The sequence below is a fragment of the Dromiciops gliroides genome, chromosome 5 (assembly GCF_019393635.1).
Source record: "Dromiciops gliroides isolate mDroGli1 chromosome 5, mDroGli1.pri, whole genome shotgun sequence".
Classification (NCBI taxonomy): domain Eukaryota; kingdom Metazoa; phylum Chordata; class Mammalia; order Microbiotheria; family Microbiotheriidae; genus Dromiciops; species Dromiciops gliroides.
In genome coordinates this window covers 47,351,929-47,376,263 of record NC_057865.1, presented here as the reverse complement: position 1 = coordinate 47,376,263, position 24,335 = coordinate 47,351,929, and the positions used below count along the sequence as shown (strand labels likewise).

General features: G+C 41.0%; 1 protein-coding gene across 2 annotated transcripts in view; it reads right to left on the bottom strand.

Annotated features, from left to right (window-relative positions):
• Positions 1-24,335, bottom strand: part of CDK6 (cyclin dependent kinase 6) — a 272,271-nt gene that overhangs the window by 149,564 nt on the left and 98,372 nt on the right. For both annotated transcript variants that reach the window (XM_043968766.1, XM_043968767.1), the window contains exon 3: positions 4,842-5,009. In XM_043968766.1, the coding sequence (XP_043824701.1) occupies positions 4,842-5,009 (168 nt within the window). The remainder of the gene's footprint in view (positions 1-4,841; positions 5,010-24,335) is intronic.

The following is a 24,335-nucleotide window of genomic DNA, read 5'->3' as shown; positions in this document are numbered from 1 at the left end:
CCTTGGAACCAATTAGACTGGGGTTCAAATCTTGCCTATGACATATAATTGTCCAGGGGTCCTAGGCAAGTCTCAACTTTTCAGAGTATAAGTTGCACAGAAAGTACACCTCTGTATTGGTAAAGGGGAGAAAATCAAAGCACCAACATTTTTTCCATTAATATTAATAGTGATTAATTTCAGCATTTCAAGATAATTCATTTATGCAGTCATTCAATAAGCACTTATAAAATTCCTACTATTTGTAGGGCATTGCACTAAGCACTGAAGACAGGGGAAGGGATTAGAACTGTGATTTGGGGGGGGGGCGGGGCATTGGGGGTTAAGTGACTTGCCCAGGGTCACACAGCTAGTAAGTGTCAAGTGTCTGAGGTTGGATTTGAACTCAGGTACTCCTGAATCCAGGGCTGGTGCTTTATCCACTGCGCCACTTAGCTGCCCCTAGACCTGTGATTTTAATATTGATGGTAACTCTTTAAGGAAACTCCCTCTACAAATGACACCAGAAATATGGAACCATTGCCAAACAGTTCCTGATCTCAAGGTATTCCATCATACTATTACCTTTCCTCAAGGTGAGTAAGATTAAAAAGTCAGCTGCTTTTACTTCTATTACTAATTTGCTTTAAATAAAGAAAACATTGAGTACGTATCATTTTATTGTCTACCCCCTTGTTACTAAGTTCGAGCATGATGTCCCGAAAGCAAATGTGAGAAAATGGAACTTGGTTGAATTTTCTCTTGCAGAACAGTGTCAGGTAAGGAAACTCCCTCTACTAAAGCAGGTTGGCACCTCCTCTGCAATTTACAGTGTCGGAGGACTGCCTAAAGCACTTCTCTCACTTTAATGGCCCGACCCTACCTGTCGGGCTTCCCCATTTATGCAGAGCCGACTGGTAGGCATCATGTGGATGAGATGCTGAGAGACTCATCCAAGATCACAAAGCTATAACGTGTCAGAGGCAAAAACGTGAACCCAGCACTTTCTGGTTCTATCATGACCACATACCGATTCTGCCCTCCAAACGGATACTGTTATAATGTGAAAAGAAAAGCTATGAAAAGCGATCACTTTGGTAACAAGACTTTTCTAGTGGGCATATATACATCCGTATCAGCACATTAATAAATGTCCATTCTTCCCCTTACTCACAAGAAAAAAAAAAATTAGATTTGTACCTTCTCCCACTCCAGGGCAAAAAAAAAAAAATCTAAATTTCACAGACTTTCCTAGATTATTTGAATTTCTAAATTATTTCTAGATTTTCACAGATTTTTCTAGATTATTTGAATTTCTAAGTTATTTCTAGATTTTCACAGATTTTACATTTCACAGAATTTTCTAGATTATTTGAATTTCTAAATTATTTCTAGATTTTCATAGATTTTTTTACATTTCATAGAATTTTATTCCCCCCCCCCCCCCTTCCATGAGGTGCTTCTCTGATGCCTTGTTCTTGAGAGGCTTCTTAAACTCTTCAATGGGACGTGAGCTCTGGCAGGTCCTTTGGAGATATAGAAACTTTGAGTCGGCATCCAGTGATGGACTATATGTCAGCTGCCTGAGGACTAACCTAGCTGAGCTTAGAGAGGTTCATCACCAGTTGGCTGGAGGATCATGAATTGTTTTAGCTAAAGTGGCCCTTGAAGACAATCTGCTATTTTATTTGTTTGTTTGTTTGTTTGCAGGGCAATGATGCTTAAGTGACTTGCCCAGGGTCACACAGCTAGTAAGTGTCAAGTGTCTGAGGACACATTTGAACTCAGGTCCTCCTGAAATCCAGGGCCGATGCTTTATCCACTGTGCCACCTAGCTGCCCCTCCATCTACTATTTTATAAAGTGGCTGAGATCTCCATGGGTGGAAAGATGACATAATTACAGATCCCTGAAATAGAGAAATTAGCAAGAAGCATCTCTGGGTACTCCCATCTAACTTCAACGGGGCATTATTTCAGACAGAGATTGAATTGTTACAAATGCACTGACTTCTCCCAGATTCTAGACTTTTTGGAATCATACCACCTGAATATCCTGGCATCTGGCAAAGACACTGTGAAAAACTAGGTATCTATGCCTGCCTCTCTCTATTCCTTTGCATGTGAAGCAATCTCTTTGTATTTTCCTGTCTGACCATATCAATTTTCAGCACAGAAGAGAATGCTAATTGATCCTACACGCTGGCTGGCCTTGCTATTATTCCTCAAATTTAATTATTAAAAAAAACATAACAAAAATAAAAACCAGCCAGAATTCCCGGCCTCGCCAATGGGCATTGTGTTCGTGTAAATTTGGGGTCCATTTTTTGGAATTAAATTAGAGGATCGGATAGCTGGGCTCCATCTACTCAGCTTGGACATTATGTAACCAGCCCAGCCCCTTCCTCTTGCCCTCTCTATGTATCTCTGTTATCATAAAACCTATTCAAACTTCTCCCAAGGGCAGGGAACAACACTTGCAAGACCGCTTCCTAGGGAAGCCTAAAGCTTACCTCACCCTTCCCAGTGAAGGAAACAAGCAGACCTAGTCTTTTCCAGCGCTGTTATTTTCAGAAGCCCTTCGCTGGCTTGCCCTGGTCAGCAGCTGGACTTTTCCTATGCCTTGTTTTCCTTACACAGGTGCTGGAAGAGTGTGCGTATGGTTCAATCAGGGTTGATCTGTAAATAACGGTTAAACATCCCCAGGAATCTACCTTGGAAATTCCTTTGTGCCTGGGGAAACAGCAAGTTGGAAGAGCAAATGCTGGTAGATTTCCCATATGCAGCAGCCAACTGTGTCAAGGCGCTGCTCCTTCCCCGAGGAGTCCTTCTACTCCAGACTGGCAGCAAGCTGTTCAAAGACTTTCAGCCTCAGTTTTACCATCTGTGAGATGGAAATAGTAACAGTATCTATTGCATAGGGTCAGTGTGAGAATCTAATGAGATAACATATGTAAAGCAGTCACCGTACTACTTTACAAATTCTAGCTGTTAATACTATCCCCTAATTCTTAGTTTGGCAGCTAGGTGGTACAGTGAATAGAGCACTGAGCCTGGAGTCATGAAGACCTGAATTCAAATCTGGCCTCAGACACTTACAAGCTATGTGACCCTGGGCAAGTCACTTAATCCTGTTTGCCTCACTTGAGCCAGAGAAGGAAATGATAAGCCACTCCAGTATCTCTGCCAAGAAAATCCCAAATGGGGTCACAGAGAGTCTGACATGATTGAAACAACCGAACACCACCACCAACAAAATTCTTAGCTTGGTGGCACATTGTTTAGAATCTAGGGTTTAGAGTCAGGAAAACCTGAGTTCAAATCCTACTTCATACAATTCCTAGCTATGTGACTCTGGGCAAGTTGCTTGAATAGTTTTGGCCTCAGACCTCTCTGTAAAATTGAGATAATACCACCAACTTAAAAAGGTTGTTGTGAAGATCAGTCCCAATCAGTCAAATCTATAAGCATTTATTAAGTACCTACTAGGTGCCAGCAACTATGCTAAGCATTGGGGATACAAAAAGAGGCAAAAGACAATCCCTGCCATCAAGGAGTGATCCGATGAAGATAAGATATAAAGTGTTTTGCAAAGCATTATATAAATTCTATAAGAAGGTGTTACATAAATGCTAGCTATATCATCATTATTGTTATTGTTACTGTCTGTCATTATTGCTGTTACAATATTATTAATCTCACTACTATCATTATTATTGTTACTGTCATTATTATCATTACTGTTCTTATTGTATCAGAAGAAAGAAGTAATATGGTGGGAGATGATTTTTGTACTTCTCTAGAAACAGGGTACCTTTGGAGGAAAGGTGAAAACCTCACTATCTCCCAGACTTAGTCCTTTTTATTCCCCCTCATGCAAAGGTTCACTAGGCATAAATGCAGAGCTTTGTCTTTTAAGAGAAGGGGCAATTGGCTCCCACTTTTATATTTCATGAGAATCCTGAGCTCCTGTGAGAAAGAGAGGCACCCCCAAGATTTTGGAATGACAAGCAGCCTTCCTTAACTACCCACCTTAATACAAAGTGGGACCTTCAGGTATATCCTTTCCATTCTGGGTGGATGGAAGTCTTCCCTCAGCAAGGCAGGCAGTGTGGGCTCAACCAAGTACTTTTGCCTTTAAGATTTGGTCTTCTGAATGGAACTCCACAGCCAGAGATGAATAGTTTTTGGTTCCTAAAGTCAGCATTTCCATCTTCCTTTTTAAGCTTTGCCACTTTAAGTCTCCAACAGGCCATACTGATCATGTCCCTTCTTCCCCATCCGTGACAGAATGGTTAGAAAGGGGACCTGAAAACAGCTGTGGCTGCCAGGAGAACATTTAGAAACTTCTGATTTCTCCTTAGTGCATAAGAAGCAACAGGCAGTTTTTGCAGTGTGTTGCGCCTGCTACATACCTGGATATTCACCTATCTGCACTGACATTTGATCACCTCCGTTCACCAACCATCCCTGAATGAACGAATGAATTCACTCACTCAAAATACACTTATTAAGTAAGTGCTGGCTATGTTCCAAGAGGTGCTGATGTTACATAGATTAAAAATCAAAACAGTTCTTGCCCCGACAGAGCTTCCATTCCACTGGAAAGAAATATTCTCTCTCTCTCTCTCTCTCACACACACACACACACACACACACACACACACACACACACACACACACACACACACACACACACACGAATACAAACATATGGTAAGGAAGGCTTAGAAATGTTGGTAAAGATGGAGATCCCCTTGATGTCCATCAGTAGGGTTAATAGTAGGAAAATAAAAATTTCCAGAAGATTGAGCACAAACAAATGCACATCCTCCCCACCAAAAAGTAGCACCTTCTCACTTACCACTGAGGTTAGAGCCATTTGAAAACTGTAGATCCGTGCAAGGCCAAAATCAGCCAGTTTAATCTGTCCATTGCTGGTGACAAGAATATTCTGTGGTTTCAGATCCCGGTGTACTACTCGGTGCGAATGAAGAAAATCCAGACCTCGGAGCAGCTGAAACATCATGTCCTAAAAATAATCCACAATAAAATAATCAATAGGTTTACAATAATGATAATAAGCAATAGGTTTATAAAGCGCTTTGCAAATATTGTATCGTTTAATCTCATGACAACCCTGGGAGGTATGTGCTCTTGGAAACTTTATCTCAGAGATGAAGAAATGGAAGCAGAGGCTAAGTGACTTGCTCAGGTCTTCTTGGCTCCAGTTTCTATTCCAGTGATCTGGGGGGCCCCATGTGGAGCCTGGCATAAAGCAGACAGCCCAGCCATCAGAGAAGTCAATTTCACATTTCTTTTTATAAAACAATGGGGTGAATATCTACAAATGACACTACAGATGAGGCAATGGAGGTTCAGAGATTTTCAATGACTTGCCCAGGGTCACATAGCTAGTAAGTGTCCGAGGCTGGATTTGAACTCTGGTCTTCCTAACTATAACTGCTGTACTCAATAACTGCCAATGAACCTCAAACTGACTGCCATTTTACTGACAGGGAAAGTCAGCCAAAGAGGGGTTGTGATGGCCTCTTACCTCCAAGTCCACAGCTCTTTTTGTGACACCTCAATGCCTAGGTATACATGTACATACCCAAATATGACCAAATTGCTGAACCTGGAATTGGAAAAACTGAGGTCAAGGCTCAGCTCTAACCCTAGACAGTCATTATGTGACCTGAGCAAATCAAGTGATCTCTCTTATATCATTCACAGCCGTAATTTATCAATGTAGGAAACATCTTCTATCAAAGCACATCTATGATGGTTCTGCAACTTATAGTCTAGAAAGGGGTCTCCAAAGGGGAAAACAGCCAAATGTCAACCAGGGGTCTGTGCTGAACCAATTAGGGGGTGGAAAGATGGGCTGCACCCCCATGATGGACTAATCCTGGGGCTCATCTCTAATTGGATCAAACCAACTCTTATCCCTCACCCTCCCTGTGCACATTTCCAATCTCCCATCCCCAATACACAGATATGTAGCTTCCCAGAGCTGCAATAGTTTCTATTTACATCTCCAATACTTATTAGCATGGTGCTTTGTCCACAGTGGCTGCTTAATAAAAACTTGCCTTCCCTCCTCTTTTTTTTTTTTTTTTTGGTGTCTTTTTTCATTCCTATCTATTCTCTTCCTATCTATATCTCTTCTTTCCTTTATTTCTTCCTCCTTTTTTCTTTTCTTCCCCCTTTGTCTTTTTTCTTTCCTTCTATGTATGCCCTTCTCTTTCTTGTCTTTTTCTTTCTTCCCTCCTTCCTTCTTTTCTTTTCTTCCTTCCTTCCTTCCTTTCCCCTCCCCCATACATAACATACACCAGTTTTGGTGATTGGAAGGGAAGCAGCGGGCACAGGATTGTAGAATATTAAGAACTGGCAAACATCTTCCTCAGGACCACCTAGTCTGGTCTCTGCAGAGTGCCATATGGCAAACAGAAGCAGGCCCGATGATGGCTAGCAGTTTTTGCTTTTGAGAAACATTTGAAATGGTCCCAGAGAAATTGGCAGCAGAGACCTTAGGCACATACAAATAGTGTTAACTGCTGAAACCCTGGAGGGGCGGAGGGAGGGAGGGAGGAGAGGATGCAGCCTGGGAAGATCAGAGGACCATTTTAGGTCAAACGACGAACAGTGAATAAACAGGAGTGTGAAAGTGAACCCAAACATGCAAAGAAGCCAGTCTCTACTGTAGCAAGTGAGTCTTCGCGGGAAACATGTGCACACCAACTTGGGAGCCCTGATTTTAAAAGGCATGCCTAGCCTTAAAAAAAAAAAAAAGCCACCAAAGCCATCTTTGGTTTCCAAGGCAAGAAGCACTATTTGAAACTGTGTAGAGAAAAGTGAGGACAAATGAACTGGAACAAGTCTAAACCATTTAATTAAACAACCTGCGAACACAATATGAAGAGCTTAGCTCTTAAAGACTGTTAGTGGCACAGAAGGTACCCATCTGCATTAGGAGGGAAAGTTTCCCACACTAAGTGAATTACAGTTCCAGACACCCTAAAATGAATTCAATAAAACCCCCATTACTTGCATTAGCTGGGGTGGGAGTGAGGCCTCCCTAATTAGTAGAGAGTTCAATTGCAGAATTTTGAAATGAATTCCGTTTTTACTGATTTTAAATGAATACAAAACCACTAGCTGAACCTTGATGAATTTTCTATAATTAATTTGTAATTGATGTACTCATGACATGGTGAGTACAGAAGACATCTGTAAAAAGGCGACTTTATAAATGTTAAAAAGTCGGAGGAACCGGTCAGTTGTTTCAGAACCATCTCTCTACATAGTTGGATCATCTATCATTCAGTGAAAAGGTCAACATCAATTCCAAATTGGATAAAAGGATAAAGAGGATACTGTGAAATTACAACAGCTTTGGCCCGACCTACTTAAACAAGCCATTATTTCTAAAAAACAGTATTTACACAAATTAGCCATCATCGCCATTTCCTACAGAATTTTATGTTGCATAAAACAGCTGTTAAAATGAAGAGGCTGGAACAGTCCAGAAACCATCTCAATCTGAGAATGGGACACAGACTGCATCTGTCCATTGGTACTTACGTCATTAGGAACTATAGATGGCCAATAAGCTGAAGGGAGAATAGATTAGAAGGAAGAGAGCAGGTTGGACAGCACTGGGGAAATTGTGCTGTGCTTTTTATGATCCCAATCAAATCAATGAACAAAGTACTAAGTGCCTACTATGTGCTGGAATTACAAAGACAAAAACGAAAGAGTCCTTGCTCTCAAAAGACTTCAGTCTAAGAAGGAAAACATCACATACACAAAAATATTAAATATAGCCATGAAGTCGATAGAGGGCAATTTGGTGAGGGAGGCTCTGATAAAGGGACAGGTAAGGAATAGCTTTAGGTAGGAGATGGTATTTGAGCTATGGGTGAAGAAATTTAAGGATTCTAAGAGTTAGGTGGGGAGTCTAAGAAGTGAAGATAGAATATACTCCAGGCATGGGAAGACAGCACGTACAAAAAAGCCATGATGGGAGGTGGAGAGTAGTTACAAAATGATGAGGGCAACATGGTTATCAGCGGCAGAGGCCTCTACTAATGTCAGTGTTTACTAGGACTCTTCATCCTGTGTGAAGAACAGTGAGAAGGGCAGCAAAACTTCATCTTCCTATAACCAATTTTCTTTATTCTCTAGGGATACGATATCAAATGCCACAATCAGAGAAGACTCAGAATTTCAGGTGCCCCAAAGGCAACGGATGGATATACAGTGGGCACAAGAAAATGGCAGTAAATTACTGAAGGAGACTTAAGCACAAGCAGCAGTATGAGAGTCAACATGAAGGACGCAAAAGGCAAGGAGAAAGGAAATGGTCATACAGCCAGAAAGATGGATAATACATGGATAGTCCATGAAATAATCAACCATTTCAATATCCTGAAGAGGGAGTTCTAGAAAAGCAGAACTAAGAATGGAAACTGGTGAAGGTATTAAGATTATGGGTCCTAGGGGCATCTAGGTGGCGCGGTGGATGGAGCACTGGCCCTGGATTCAGGAGGACCTGAGTTCAAATCTGGCTGCAGACACTTGACACTTACTGGCTGTGTGACCCTGGCCAAATCACTTAACCCTCACTGCCCTGCAAAAACAAAAACAAAACAAAAAAAAGATTATGGGTCCTAAGGATTGTCAATGTAATTAATATATCACAGTACTTGCCTAAGCAGCTTTGGGCCCTTTCACCACTGATATTAATGCAACTAAGATAAAACAATGGAGTAGGAAAAACCAAAACCCTTTATATCAAGTATCTCTGATAACCAAGATAAGTATGTAACTAACAGAAATGTATAAGAATAAGAACAAAGAATATAAATATTTTCAAAAGAATTATTAAAAACATGGAAGAATGCTACCAATTAATAAGAGAAATACAAATCAAAAATAACTCAGATTTCAAACAAATTTGCAAGGATGACAAAAGACAAGAATAGCCAATGTCCTTTACCTATGCTATGCTGCCTTTCTCTATCTTGTCCATAGGGATTTTGAGAAATATCCTGTCAAATTACTTTCTGAAATCAGCATAGATGACAGCTATAACATTCCCCTGATTTAGTCAAGTAATTATGTCAAAAACAGAAATGAGGTCAGTCTCATATGTCTTATTCTTGATATTGATACCTTACAGTGCTAACTATTGCCCTTTCTAAATACTCAGAAACTAGCCTTCTAATAATGAATTCTCAAATCAGAAATGTTCTGGTAGGAGAAATATCAATAAACTCTTTTGGCCAATATTACTATATGTTCCATATCAATCTAGAATCAGAGAATTTTAGAGCACTAGTTAACTACAACAAACAATAAATAATAGGTGAGTCAGGAGAGAGCAATATTTGGAAAACTAAGGAAAAACAGAGAGTATCCATCCATAGGGAAGGGCTAGTCTGCATTGTCAAATCATGCAGAGAGGTCATGAAGGATGATGACTGAGGAAAAAGCCACTGGATTTAGCAGGTAAGAGAACTTGGTAACCTGGGAGAAACAGGTTTTAGTGGTAGGGCAAGAAGCCAGATTGTAAGCAAGGTGCTGAGAAGTGAATGGGAGCCTAGGAAGTAGAAGCAATAAGCAGGTGATTTTTCTAGGAGTTTGCCTATGGAAAGGAGATGTATGGGGCAATAATTTTAAGGGATGCTATGGTGACATGAAAACTTTTTAGGCATGGGAGAGGTTTGGGTATTTTTGGTAGGTAGCAGGAATGGTGCCTATGAATGAGAGATTGAAGATGAGAGATAGGGATGTTGAGAGGTGAATACAGATAAAGGTTGGACCAGATGATCTGTGAGGGTCTTAACAACTCTAGATTCCACAATGTTCCAGAGGTACCATTATAAATAAACTTTAATACAAATCCAGAGATGCTTAGCCACCTCCAATCACTGAAGTACAGAAGGGGTTAATGAAATTTCTAGATAGATATAGTAATATCTCTTAACTAAGCTTTGTGTCTAGTTCAATTATCAGATAGAACTATGCAGATAATTACTTTGGTAGCTTTTTTGTTAAGCAAAAAAAATGCACTGTGGTCAACAGTCATTTGTTAAGTACTTACTATGTGCATAAAGAAGCAAATAAAGCTAGGAAGCAGAGATGAAGAGGGAGAAAGTTTCAGATATGGGACAGCTACTGAAAATGCTCAGTGTTGAAAGTATAATGTGTGAGGAAGAGTAAGGAGATCAATGTCACTGTAGTGTAAAAAGATCAAAATGAATTGTTTTCCCTTGGTTTGAAGAACAAACAAAAGGTTACTGATATCTTTTGTTTTCAGATCATCTACATTTCCCAATGTATGTTCCCCCTATCCTTCCCAGAGAGCTGTCTCTTATAACAATGAATAAAAAGTAAAAAAAGAAAAACAGTTCAGCAAAACATATTAGAAAAGTCTGACTTTTTATGCATTGTTTTGTAGGCAGAGTATTCTACCTCCATGGAGTATGTATCTAACACAGGAATGTCTGGGTTAAAGGGTATGGGCATTTTAGTCACTTTCTTCCCATAAATTCAAATTGCTTCCCAGAATGGCAAGACCAATTCACACCTCCACCAACAGTGCATTAGTATGCCCATCTTTCCATAACCTTTTAACACTGAAACAAGCTTTCTACAATGGTACTCTAATTTATTATTAACCTATTGCAGGATTTTAGTCTAATGGAATTGTTTTCTCTAAGCAATTAAAGTAGCACAATGCAATGGGAATTTACAAAAATGTAAGTTGACCACTGCAAAAAAAACATCCTTAAGTAAAATTTATTGAGGAAATTTCCTAGTTGTATCAAAACAAACAAAAAAAACCAAAAAATGGAAACTGTTGTCAATATAACTAAGAATGGTTTGGGCAAATCATCATTTCAGTCACTCCCATGATAAAAAGAGTCCACTTGGGTTCAGCTGGCTGTGTATCCTTCTGAGAAATAAATGTATACATGTGATTTGGGTGCATGTTTCAACAAAATGCTATTGTGTAATGTTGTTTGGCCCGAGGAGGTTTTAGGTGTGGTCTTGTCTTTGGTAACTAACTCTCCCCCCCCCCCAATAAATCTTATTGGGCCTGAGTGCAACACCAGGAATCCTTAAAGTACAGCATTTCCTTGTTTTAGGTATACTCTATCTTGAATTATCTTATTTTCTTACAAAGGGAAGGCATTGGGAGGCCCACCAGAGTGATGAGGTACTAGAGTTCACATCATATGAGAATCAGCTGAAGGAAATAGGGATGTTCAGCCTGGGGAAGAGATGGGGGGGAGGGGAGGAGAAAGAAGATAGAAGGAAGGGAGGATGGCTTCTTTGAAGTATGTGAAAGGACAAGTTTGAGAGGGATTAGACTTGTCCTGTTTGGCCCAGAGGGTAGATCCAAGGTCATTAGGTTTAAGTGGCAGAGAAATAAATTGAGGCTTGATGTCAAGAAAAAACCTCCAAAATATTACAGCCATCCCCAAAGGGGAGCAGACTGCCTCTAGATGTGGTGAGTTTCCCTTCACTGGAGGACTTAATGCAGAAGCAGCTTGTTAGGTATGTGATATAACGGGGATTCACTTTCGAGTATAGGTTGGATTACACTGCCTCTGGGGTCCCTTCCAACCCTGGTCTCCTGTGATTCTGTATTATATCCAATAGAGCTATATTTTCCAACTGCAGAAAAAGCCTGATTATTTTCAAGGCTACTGGAAACGGGTCCAATTTCCATTGTGCAGTAAATCACAGAAATGATGGCTTTGAAGGATAATTTTGGATAACTAGATCCAATTAATCTGAATAATGAACTCATAATATCCTGAAAAAATCCCAGCATTGTTTGCGTCTAGCTGGCTTAAGTTTTACCAAATTTAGCTCTAAGGGGATATTTTGAACTTATAAAGATGACTTATTTATTAGTAGATAATATTAATATCTCCAGCCTCATGATTTGCAAACCATATTCTCTTTAAACTGTCTACTGCATTTTTGTAGGTTTCTCTGTAATAGGAACAGAATAGATTATTTTCTATCCCCCACCCCAATACCGCTTTATTTATCTTTTTGACATAAAGATGACAGCAAAAGGATTCGGAAATCTAAAAGTCTAAAGTCTAAAATTCTCAAGTTTAGGTTTTACTTTCACATGATCAGAAGAACAAACATGCTTCCCAATCTAGCTAGGGATGATGCCTAACAGTCTAAGACCACCAAGGCCTGGGTAAGATGTAAGGCAACAGACTCCACATAAGAGAAGGATTTAAGAGATGCGGTGAATGAAAGGGCACTTAGGTGGCACAGTGGATAAAGCACCAGCTCTGGAGTCAGTAGGACCTGGGTTCAAATCCATCCTCAGACACGTACAAGCTGTGTGACCCTGGGCAAGTCACTTAACCCTGTTGGCCTCAGTTTCCTCATTGGTAAAACGAGTTGAAGAAGGAAATGGCAAACTGCTCCAGTATCTTTGCTGAGAAAACCCCAAATGGGGGCACGAAGAATTAGACTCAACTAAACAACAACAACAAAGTGAAGGAAAGAATGAGTAAGGTGTAGAGCCTTTCATGGCTTTTTAAATACCAGAAGACATTTCTTTTTCTTTTTCTTTTATTTGGTTGTTCTCCAAAGTCATTACCAAGTTTACAATATGGACCTGATAACTTTATCAAAAGCACAACAGCATAGTAGAGAGACATTAACTAGGTGTGTGACCCTGGGCAAGTCATTGCACTTCTCTTGGCTTTAGTTTCTCAACTGTAAAGAGGACCTGGGTGCAAATCCCATCTACAGCACTGCTGGTGAAACCGTGAACAAATCACTTAATCTCCCTTAGTTTTCTCATCTGTAAAATGGGTGGGTTGGACTACAGGGCCTGTGAGGTCCTAGGAGCTTGTCTTCCTTTGGAAATCCCTTTGTGTTCCCTGTATACAATCGTGTCCTATCTATGCACCTATGCATGTATGCATAGACAGACAGACCACTTCCACCCTCAGAACACCCAAAGAAGGCATCCTCCAAAACCACAAAGGGGAAAAACGATCCTACTAAGCACAGAAGTGCCCAGTTGAAGCCAGAAGCTGACCACAGTGAGCTAATGTGGGTTTCCCAGTGATTTTCAGAGTTACTCAGCAAGCTGTTGGAAGATTGCACGTGGGACGGGATCGAAGGCCATTGGATTAGAGGATAGTGATGGGTGCCTTCGAATGGTTTGTTTCCCGTGGTCATTGTCTGATGCCAGCTTTGGGGGAGAAGGGCATGAAGGGCTAAGGTAACTGACCACCTTGAGGTCTGACAACAAGAGCCGATCCAAAAATAGAACCCTCGTTGGAAGGGCTGGTATATTATTTGTTTTTATGGCTTCCAGGCAACTGAGAAGGGGCATAAATGCAGCAATGTGTATACAGCACATTAATAAAATGAGTATGTATTTTAAACAGAGAATTGAGTCAGGAAACCTAGCATTATATTTCTGAAAGCGATGATAAACGATGGGTAAGCAAACTTTGTGACCTATCTAAATGATATTTGGGAATAGAAACATAACAACCAACTTTCTACTCAAGTCATATGAATGTCTGCTTTACACGGATAAGGTAATGAGTAATTGAGGACAGCCTGAAAAAGGAATCATTACCTCATGATAATGGCTATTAGCCCAGTATGGAAAGTCATTGGGAAGTGAAACTGCCACTAGGCAGTGTTAATTATAACCATCTCCTGGCTTCTTCGGAGCAGGATATGAGAATTCAGGACTGACTGACTCAGTTAGAAAGTGGGAGGCAGAAATGGTTCTGTTGTTGGCCAGTGACCTTTCAAGTTCCCAAGTGACTGACTCACCTGACTAATATACCTACCATCTATACCTTGACCGGATTCTCCTGACTCAGTTTGCTTTCTCTGACTAAATGACTCAAAGGAGAAGCGGGGTTTGGGTTGAGGATTTTTTTTTCTTTTCCTTTTTTTAAGAGAGGAAAAAAGTGGCCATATTTCAATTAATAATCACATCTTCACAGAAGTAGCTGTCAAGCCTGACTAGAGAATGGGTCTGTGTGTGGCCTGTGGAAATAGCCAACTAGAAGTGCTGACTGACTCACTTCAAGGAGGAATTATGCAGCATACAATTACCCTCTGGGAGAATCCATAGAGGCAGTGCAGGGGAAAGGAAATCAGACATTATATATGCTTATCACATGTGAGGCAGCTAGGTGATGCAGAGAGCACTAGGCCTGGAGTCAAAGGGACCTCAGTTCAGATCTGGCCTTGGACACTGTCTGCCTCAGTTTTCCTATCTGTAAAACCGGGATGATAATAGCACCTACCTCCCAGGGTTATTGTGAGGAACAAATGAGATAATATTTGTAAAGTGTCTCACATAAGTAAGTGCTAAATAAATGTTAATTATTATAGTTATTATTATTAAAAGTCAAAAGGGAAAAAGACTAGTGAAAAGTGGCTTCATTCGATCTGATTGAGGCTACATCAACAAACACATTAAGTACTGATTTGGGCTACGAACTGTGCTAGGACCTGGGGATCAAAAGAAAAATGAAGACAATAACTGTCTACAAGGAGCCTGCTCCTCTGAGGACTGTATGAAAAAGGGGAGAATCAGAGAAACTATTTGGAAAGGAAGTTTCCATAAATCAACAATCATCCCATGTGTATCAGGCACTGGAGATGAAAAGAGAAAAAGCAAACAGTTCCTGCCCTCAGGAAGCTTTCATGCAATTGGGGAAAAACAAGAAGGATACATATAAATATAGATAGAATAAATAAAATCAAGTAAAATATGTTTAAAAGGCTCAGGAGAGGCCAAATAGCACCAGTAGAAAACCAAGAAGGAAAAGATCACTTCTACCTGGAGGAATGAGGGAATATGTTGTGGAATAGATGGTGGCTGAACTGGGCTTTGAAGGAAAAGATGGGCTGCCATCAAGGGAGATGAATGTCTATGTGTGGAAGATCATGGGAATGGAGGGTAGTTTAGTTCAACTAGAGCATGGGATGGCTAACTGGGAAGGTTGAAGTCAGATTAGAAAAAACCTTGACCGTCAGTCTAAGGAATTGAGGATCCATCTGGTAGGCAATGGAGAGTCACTGACAACTTCTGAGCTGGAGAGTGAGTGGCTCACACCCTCTTAGTTAAAACAGTTATTTTGATTGCATGGATGGGTTGGGGAAGGGAGACAATAATAAAACTTCAGGCAAGAGGTAGAGTAGATGGCAATTAAGTGGAAAGGGGTGAACAGAAATGGATGATCTTTCATTGAGAAAATTCAAAGGCATTGGCCTATGTTTGGACATGGGTAGTGAGGGCATATGGAAAGTAAAAGAGAAATTTTGAGCCTGGATGACTAGAAGAATAGGTTACCAACAAAAAGAGGGAAGTCAGTTGGAGGGACAACTTTTGGGGAAGAAATGACGGGCAGTTTTAGGCAGGTTAAGCTTGAGTAAGGAATCTTGGTAGTAGTGGTAATGATAAAAATGCTTACTATGTGCCAGGCACTGTGCTAAGTGCTTTACAGATTAAGCCATTTCAAGATCATGAAATCCCATTTACTCCAACCGCCTTATTTGACAAATGAGGAAACCAAAGTGACATTTCATGATCTCACAGGGAGTGCCAGAAGCAGAATATGAACCCAGATTCTCTGATTCAGTCAATTCTCTTTCTACTGTCTACCAAGGAATGAGAAATCTGGGACTTGGTCTTAGTGAAGCAGTCAGAGTTGACTACAGAGATTTGGAAGTCATTCACATGCAAGTAAGAATTGAGGCCATAGGAGCAGGTGAGATTTCCCCAGCAAAGAGTTTAGAGACTGCAGGTCAAAGGAGAGCGCCTTGGAGGGTGGCCACACTCAGAAGACGGTAGGAGGAAGGGAAACCACTGAAAGATACAAAGAAGGAGTGACCAAGCAGAGAGAAGGAAGTGTTAGAGAAACCAAGGGCAAGTGAAGGCTCACAGAGTACCATATAATAATGCCAAAGTCTTGAGAAAGACCAAGGAGGATAATAATTGAGAAAAGGCCACAGGCTTTGGTGAGGAGGAAACCATGAGTGACCTCGAGGAGAGAAGTGTCAGTCAGTAGAAGAGGAATGGAAGCCAGATGACAAGGGGTTGAGGAAGAGGAAGCAGTGGGTGTAAACTACTCTTTCTCTAAATTTGACAGTTAATGAGAAGAGAGAGTGAGAGAAGGAGAGTTGTTATTTGAAGGAAGAGTTATGTGGACGGGGAGCACTTAAAAAAAAAAAGACTGGCACCCTGCACATGTTTGCACTGGGAGGAGAAGAGGTAGAATGGGAGAGGTCGAGAGAGCATGATGGGTAGAACAAAACCAATGAGGTCAGACACTTGGGAATGAGATTAAGGGCACAGATGGGAGGGTTATCAATTACCCACGAATTGGTTTGTGACATTGCTTCTATTTGTTGAGTAAAACTGTTATTGGCACCTTCTAGTATTACTCTACTTCTTGCCTGCTGGTGGCAGTGGTCCAGTAGCAAGAGAGGCCAGTGGGTCAATAAACATATATGAGGTGCCTACTACACGGCAGGTGCTGGAAATACCAAGGAAGGAAAACATAGTCCCTACCATCAAAGAGCTTCCAGTCTCATGGGGAAGACAGCATGCAAGCTCTAAAAAGGGTAGTCATTTGGAGGTAATTAGCAGAGGAAGGTCACTGGATTTAAGGGAGATCAAGAAGAGCTCCCTGCAGAAGGCAGGGTGACAGCCAGGAAAGCCAAGAGGCAGAGACGAGGGAAAATATTCCAGGCATGGGGGACAGTCAAAGAAAATGCTGGGAGGCAGGAGATGGGAGTGTTCTGAATGGCTAGGCATGGGGGGAAGGCGTAAGAGACCTGGAAAAGCAGAGGACGGGGCTAGGCCGTGAAAGGCTTTGGACACCAAACAGAAGATTTTACATTTGATCCTGAAGGTGATGGGGGGGGGGGAGGGTCCCTGGAATCTACTGACTGACCTAATTGTTGTGAAATTCATATTACTTGTTCAAAAGTGCTTTCAAAACTGTAAAATACTTGAGAGGATGGAAGGGACCATGAATGTGCAGAGCAGCTAGATCTAAGAACCTGGAGGGGGAGGGTCCCCAGCATGATAAGTACACTGTCCAGTGCTCCTGACTCGGCTGGTATCAGGGGAGCCTCAGACATTACTAGCCACATGATCCACCACTCAGTAAAGCGGGATTAAAATACATGCACTTCCTTCTCCACAGGGTTGATGTTAATTGTGAGTCTTCTTTCCTGCTTACAACAGTGTCGTAATCTGATTGATTTGATCTGAGGAAATCACCTGAAGCCAACAGATCAGAATTAGCACGAAATTGAAGGGGCTCCTAGCTCTGGATCTGCTCAGGAATTGCACAATCCATCCTGGCTCCACTGAGCACAATCTGAATCAATTGCCAGGACTTGCTTTAGGGAAAAGGTCACACACTATGCTGCAGCTCACTGGTCATCCACCAGGATTTCCTGAGCATCCATATGCCTAGTTCTGTGATGAGATCATAAGGGTCAGACCTAGGGAGGGACCCTACCTAGTGAGAATCTAATTCACACTCCTTCGTTTGACAGATTAGAAAACTGAGTCAGAGGAAGAGGAAGGGACGTGTCCAAGGTCACGCAGGCCAAGTTTTAAACTCCAGTCTCGTGACTCCAAATCAAACACTCTATCAGAGTAGGAGATAAATAAAAGATCCCCGCCTCCCCCCCTCCCAAGAAGCTCATGAATGAATGAGCTTATTTTTTTAATGAAATGCTGCTCATTCATTCATTCAACAAGAATTTATTCAAGTTCTAACTATGTGCCAAATGTGAGGGATACAAAGGCAGAAATCAACCAGTCCTCAAGAACTCACCTTCCAATGGAATGGAATGATGCTCTTGCCTTTCACTGCATTATTGTCAAATGCAATTACTTAATACTGACACATTTTCATGATATATGGAAAAAAAGACATAACTATTAATCTTTCAAGAGTTTCCATTTCTATTCACTATAAATTTAGTATAAATATTCAATATATTCACTAATATACAATTAATTATACTAAAAATTAAAATACAACAAATATTCTAATAAATGTTATTGTTACAAATATTCTATTGATTCAATCAGGCATTCAAGCACATGCCTATTCAAATATATGGCTGTCTTTCATTGAAGGCACTGGCTTAGAAATTATGTAGAATATAAAGTTACATACACATGGGCAGGGAGAAGGGAGAACAAGCTGCGCCAGTCACAAGCTGTGCCAGTCACTGTGCTAAGAGCTTTACAAATCTTATTTGATCCTCGGATGTAGTGACTGTTATTGCCCCCATTTAACAGATGAGAAAGCTAAGAAGTGTCAAGGGCTGGATTTGAACTCTGGGCTTCCTGACTCCAATATCTGAATGTACTATGGCATTACCTATTTCAAAAATAGCCACATTGCATTTCAACTGAAAAAAGATCTAGAGGTTTTATTGGTCTCTGTGAGAATCTATACAGTCCAGGACTGAAGAGTTAAGGGTCCCACCATACTTTGCCATGATCAGATCACATCGGGAGTTCAATTCTGGGAACATTTGAAGGATGCTACTGATAAGCTGAAGAATGGCTAGAGAAAGGTAAACAGAAATGATGAAGGTCCTTCAATTCACGCCACATGAAGTCTGGGTAAAGCAACTGGAGATTTGGGCAGTTTGATGGATGGAGAACTGAACTTAGAATTTGGATGTTGCTGTTCAGTCACATCTGACTCTTCGTGACCCCCACGGACCACAGCACACCAGGCCCTTCTATCCCTTTCTGTCTCTCTAAGTCTGTCCAAGTTCATGTTCGCTGTTTCCAGGACACCATCCACCTCATCCTCTACCATCCCATTTTCCTTCTGTCTTCAATCTTTCTCAACATTAGGGTCTTTTCCAAGGAGTCCAGTCTTTTCATTAGGTGGCCAAAGTATTTAAGCTTCAGTATTTGACATTCCAGTGAATAGCCTGAATCAATTACTTTAAGTATTGACAGATTTGATCTCCTTGGAAGACTGGGGTTTGGATCTCCTGTTCAAGTCATTTAATCTCTGTCTGCCTTATTTTCCTCATCTATAAAACGGGAATAATAATAGCATCTATCTCCCAGGGATGCTGTGAGGATCCAATGAGACACTATATACATGCCAGCTATTACCCTAAGGAAGAGGAGATTTGGGTTGGACAAGATAGCTGTCTTCAAGTATTTGAAGGGTTCCCAGGTGGAAGAGGGATTCTGCTTGTCCTTAGAGGGCAGAACTGGAAGCAGTGGGTGGGAGCTGCTATTGTTGAGTTCTTTTCAGTTGTGGCTGACTCTTCTTTGACCCCATTTGGGGTTTCCTTGGCAAAGATACTGGAGCGGTTTGCCATTTCCTTCTCCAGCTCATTTTACAGATGAGGAAACTGAGGCAAACAGGATTAAGGGGCTTGCCTAGGGTCACACAGCTGTTAAGTATCTGAGTCTGAATTTGAACTCAGATCTTCCCGACTCTTGAGACCAGCACTCTATTCACTGCGCCACCTCGCTGCCAGGTGGAAGTTACAGGAGGTACATTTTGACTCCATGTAAAAGGAACTTTGACAATGAGATCTATGCACAAGACTGTACTGGAACTCTTTAAGCAAAGGTGGGAGATGAAGTGTCAGGTGGAAGACAGTGAAATTCTTGGTTAGGAATACACTGGACCAGCTGGCCTCCCAAGCTTCCTTCTCACCAGAGATTCTGTCCTTGAAAAAAGAACTAATTCAATTAACTTAAAATCAGGTGATATGTCATTAAATGGCTAAGTGCAAAGCACTGAGACTGACATCAAGTTCAGATAAGACCACTAGCACTGTACTTTCAGATAAGGTCACTGTATTCTTAGTTTTATTTAACTTGTACTTTGGTAGGAAAGACTTCCCAAGAAGTGGGAGTGATCTGTAAATACAGGTGATATGAAAACAAAAGTCGAGGGCAGCTAGGTGGCACAGTAGATAAAGCACCAGCCCTGGATTCAGGAGGACCTGAGCTCAAATCCATCCTCAGACACTTGACACTTACTAGCTGTGTGACCCTGGGCAAGTCACTTAACCCTCATCGACCCCCGCCCCCCAAAAGAAAGAAGAAAACAAAAGTAATCACTAAAACAGAAATTGACAAAAGACATTAAAGAAGGGTGGAGGGAGGAGGAAGAGGACATGGATCCCTATCCTCAGGGAACTCTCATATAATTTGATCTGGTAATCAGTCAAAACCCACAAATGTTTCTGAATGGGCAAGAGAGGTATGGCCATATTGTTATTTTGGGAAGATCATTAGGCATGACAGATGTGGGAAATGGGAAGAATCTGAAAGTAGGGACATCACTTCAGAGGTTAGTTACTCTCATAGTCCAGGATTAAATTGATAACAGCTAGAAATAGGGGAAGGTGGTTCAGAAGCAGAGAATATATCAACGAAAATTTGTAAAGAGCCTAACACGTTCTATGCTAAGTGCTTGAGGATACATAATGGAATAAATACACTGGAACCAGATGTCTCTGGAGGAGAGAGTGAGGCTGGTGCCTTTGCACAGTCCTCCCTCACTTAAATCCAATGTAGTGCAAGTCATGACATCACTTCCCGATGTCATGGTCCTCTTGGAGAACAAAGGACAAAAAAGCAACAATAAAGGAAGTAGTCCCTAATAGCAAGGAGCTTACATTCTGATGAAAAGGAGGGATTAAAGGAATAAATATTGCTTGTTTTTACCTACCTCACTATGCATAAGGTAGTGAGTTCTACACCCATTAAAGTTAATACCTTATCAATAACATAATTAAAAATTTTTGGTTTTCAGTTTCCATAGAAGAGGTAGGAGATGATTTTTTTTTTTTTTTTGCGGGGCAATGGGGGTTAAGTGACTTGCCCAGGGTCACACAGCTAGTAAGTGTCAAGTGTCTGAGGCCGGATTTGAACTCAGGTACTCCTGAATCCAGGGCTGGTGCTCTATCCACTATGCCACCCAGCTGCCCCCAGGAGATGATTTCTAATCCATGGGCTAAATCTACCTTTTACAGTTGAGGAAACTAAGGAAAACCTAGGTTAAGTGACTTGGCCAGGGAATTCTGAGGCTAGATTTGAACTGGCACCTATTCCACTTTCACAGCTTGATTCACTATCATCAAGGCAAAACTTAATCCTCCCCAAGGGTGCCAGGCAATTTGTCTCAAGTTCTATCTACCACTATACTTCTGCCCATTGCTGCAATCAACAAGAATAATGCCCGTTTATATATGCCTTTCAAAGTGCTTTTCTCCCAACAACCCCTTGAAGGTTTAGCACTTACTATATTTACTGAATATATTTTTGCACTTTCTGTTCTAATTTTAAAAACACCACGAATGAGAATTTTAGAGCTGGAAAGGATTTTTGAGATCATGTAGCCCAAACTAAGTTGCATGTTTTATATTTCTTTCCCACTGAAAAAAAACAAAACAAAACAACCAAAACCCTCCATACAACACCCCATAGACTCATAGAATGTCAAAACTGGAAGGAACCTTGGCAATGGCTTGGTCCAAACCCCACCCATATTTACTAAAGTTAGTCATAGGATCACAGATTTAGAGCTGAAAGGGACGTCAGAGGTCATCGGGTCCTACCCACTCATTTGACAAATGAGGACATAAGTTGCCCTCACCTAATTTTGTTTTTCCTGTGGGCCAGTGGAATTCAACAACGAATAATTATCCCCACTTGTATTGTCTCTCAGTGGAGACAGAAAGTGATAGAAACCTTGAGTGATTTCCATAAAGAATGTTTGCCAAAGATCCCAGTGGAGAAGCATCAACACTAGGAACCAGCTTTTCACGTAATTAGCTCTGGTTACTCACCCCTTCTTCTTCACTAATACAAAATAGAATTTTCTCCATCATTTCCTTATGTTATCCATTAATGCTGAACTGTGTGCATTCCAATACTCGGAGAGAGAGAAAGAACACTTGGAAAAGAACGCCTAGCTTCATTTGGTCAAAAAATGGCCTTTACAAGGGTTTTTATTATAGGCCATAAAACTCTGCTTACCACAATGTACCTCTCTATTCCTTGAAAAAGAAAAGAAATCTCTGCAGTGGTGAGAAGATGAAAACAAAACATTGAGAGGTTCTTGTGCCTTCCTCCCATAAACAGATCTGTGAGAATTATCTGTCTTGGGCACAGAGAGGCATGAACAGCTGCTTATTAGGACCCAGAAGAGGCAGAACATTTTTTTCTTAACAAAAAATGTCTATTTCATGTGGCAGCAAAGGCTGTATTTTTTTTAAATGAAGCATTTTTAGGGTGGAGGCTTCAGAACATTCATGGAGAAGGGGACAGGAACACGTGCTCACCCTCGTGGCTTCCTCACTCCATGAGAAGAAACTTTAGGAAACTGTGTCTAGTCTGAAGAAAAAAAAATTTTTTAATGCAAAATTATCCCCCCTCCCCCTAAACTAGGGCCTCTGGGAAATGAGGAGAACAAACTGCAAAATGCTGATCTATATGCTCAAAGAAACCCCAGAAGTAACTGACATGCACAGAAGGAAAAATGAGAACCCAGTGAAGAAATGGATTGGTTTTTCCTCCAAATCTGAACCCAGGAGATTAATATGCAAATTTAGGCTTCAGGGAATCTGCCCATTCAGGGGAAAGATGGGGAATAGGGAGGTCAGATTATCTATTTCAAGGATGAACTACTGCTCTGGATGGAGGGACCAGTCCTACCTGAATTCTTGTCCAGGTATGCACAAATCATTGTTCTCTAAAACGTGAATGAATGATAGAATGACTGAAAATGCATTTATCACCTATTTCCTGAAATTGAGCACTTTGCCAACTAAAAATCTCCAACCTGGCAGGAAGACCATCAAGGTACCAACAATAAATGTCATGAAAAGATTGTCATAAAAATGCAAAATTAAGTTTGCTTTGATAAGAGCCAAGCAAGAAAGAATCTAGATGGGAAAATAGGACAGAGGCACAGTGGGTCTGGAGTTGGGAAGACCTGAGTTCAAATTCAGCCTTAGGCACTTGCTAGTTGTGCAATCCTGGGCAAGTCACTTAACCTGTTTGCCTCGGTTTCCTCAACTGTAAAATGGAGATAATAAAAGCAGCTACCACTCAAGGTTGTTAGCATTGTTCTTTAAATTTTCAGACTAGTAGAAAGCATAAGAAACTCACAAGAACTGATATATCAGCATTAAAAAAAATTAGAAATATAATAGCTAGGGCAGCTAGGCGGCGCAGTGGATAAAGCACAGGCCTTGGATTCAGGAGGACCTGGGTTCAAATCCAACCTCAGACACTTGACACTTAATAGCTGTGTGACCCTGGGAAAGTCACGTAACCCTCACTGCCCCGCAAAAAATAAATAAATTAAGCACACACACACACACACACACACACACACAATAGCTAATGGTTGACCTAAACAGCAACACAGCATTTGTAAAATGTTTGATAATGACACAAACTTCAAAGAGCTAAGGAATCACATGGCAGCCAGTGTAGACAAAGCACTGGACTTGGGAATCAAGAGACCTGCATTTGAGTCTCACAGTCTCACTTATGTTACTTACTGGCTGTGTGACCCTGGACAAATAATTTCTCTTTGGCCCTCAGTTTCCCTACCTGTAAAATAAGAGTCCAGACTGAAATGAGGAAAACTCTCTAAGACTACCAGGTACCCTGTTAAATACTGGGGCTCCAAAGACAGGTAAGTGTCAGAGAAGGGTGACAATGAACAAAAAACTGTACAAACAAGACCTATAGAGTACAGATAGGTAAATGGGAAAGAGTCTCAGAGGGAAGCCATTAGCAGTGTGTATATATGGGGGCTGGGGCTGCAGGAATAAGGGGGAGAATGGGAAAGACCTCTGTGCATGAGGTGGGATTTGACCCATGTAAGGAAGCCAGGGGAGCCAGGGGAGCCAGGGTACTCTATTTAGATACAGTTAAGGGTACAATACACTTTAGGAAGGTTTCTATCAGAAATGGTTAAAATAAAAAACACAACTGGTGATGAAAGGGAGTGTCTCAGTCATGTGAAACATCTACTTGTGTGTAGATGCTATGATTCAGAGAAGTCCAACAGAAATAACTAAAGGGATGGATGATGGTACTTTTGAGAAAGGGGACAGAGGCACTGAAGCTGATAAACCTAAAACAGAGAGTATCAATGACTTAGTGAATTTCAAGAATATCCAAAGTGGTATAGGGTGTGAACCTAATTTCTTCTTTTCCCCAGAAGATTATACCACAGGAAATGGTGTTTAATTGCATCAGGAAATTTTGGTCAAAGTTAAAGATGAATAGACT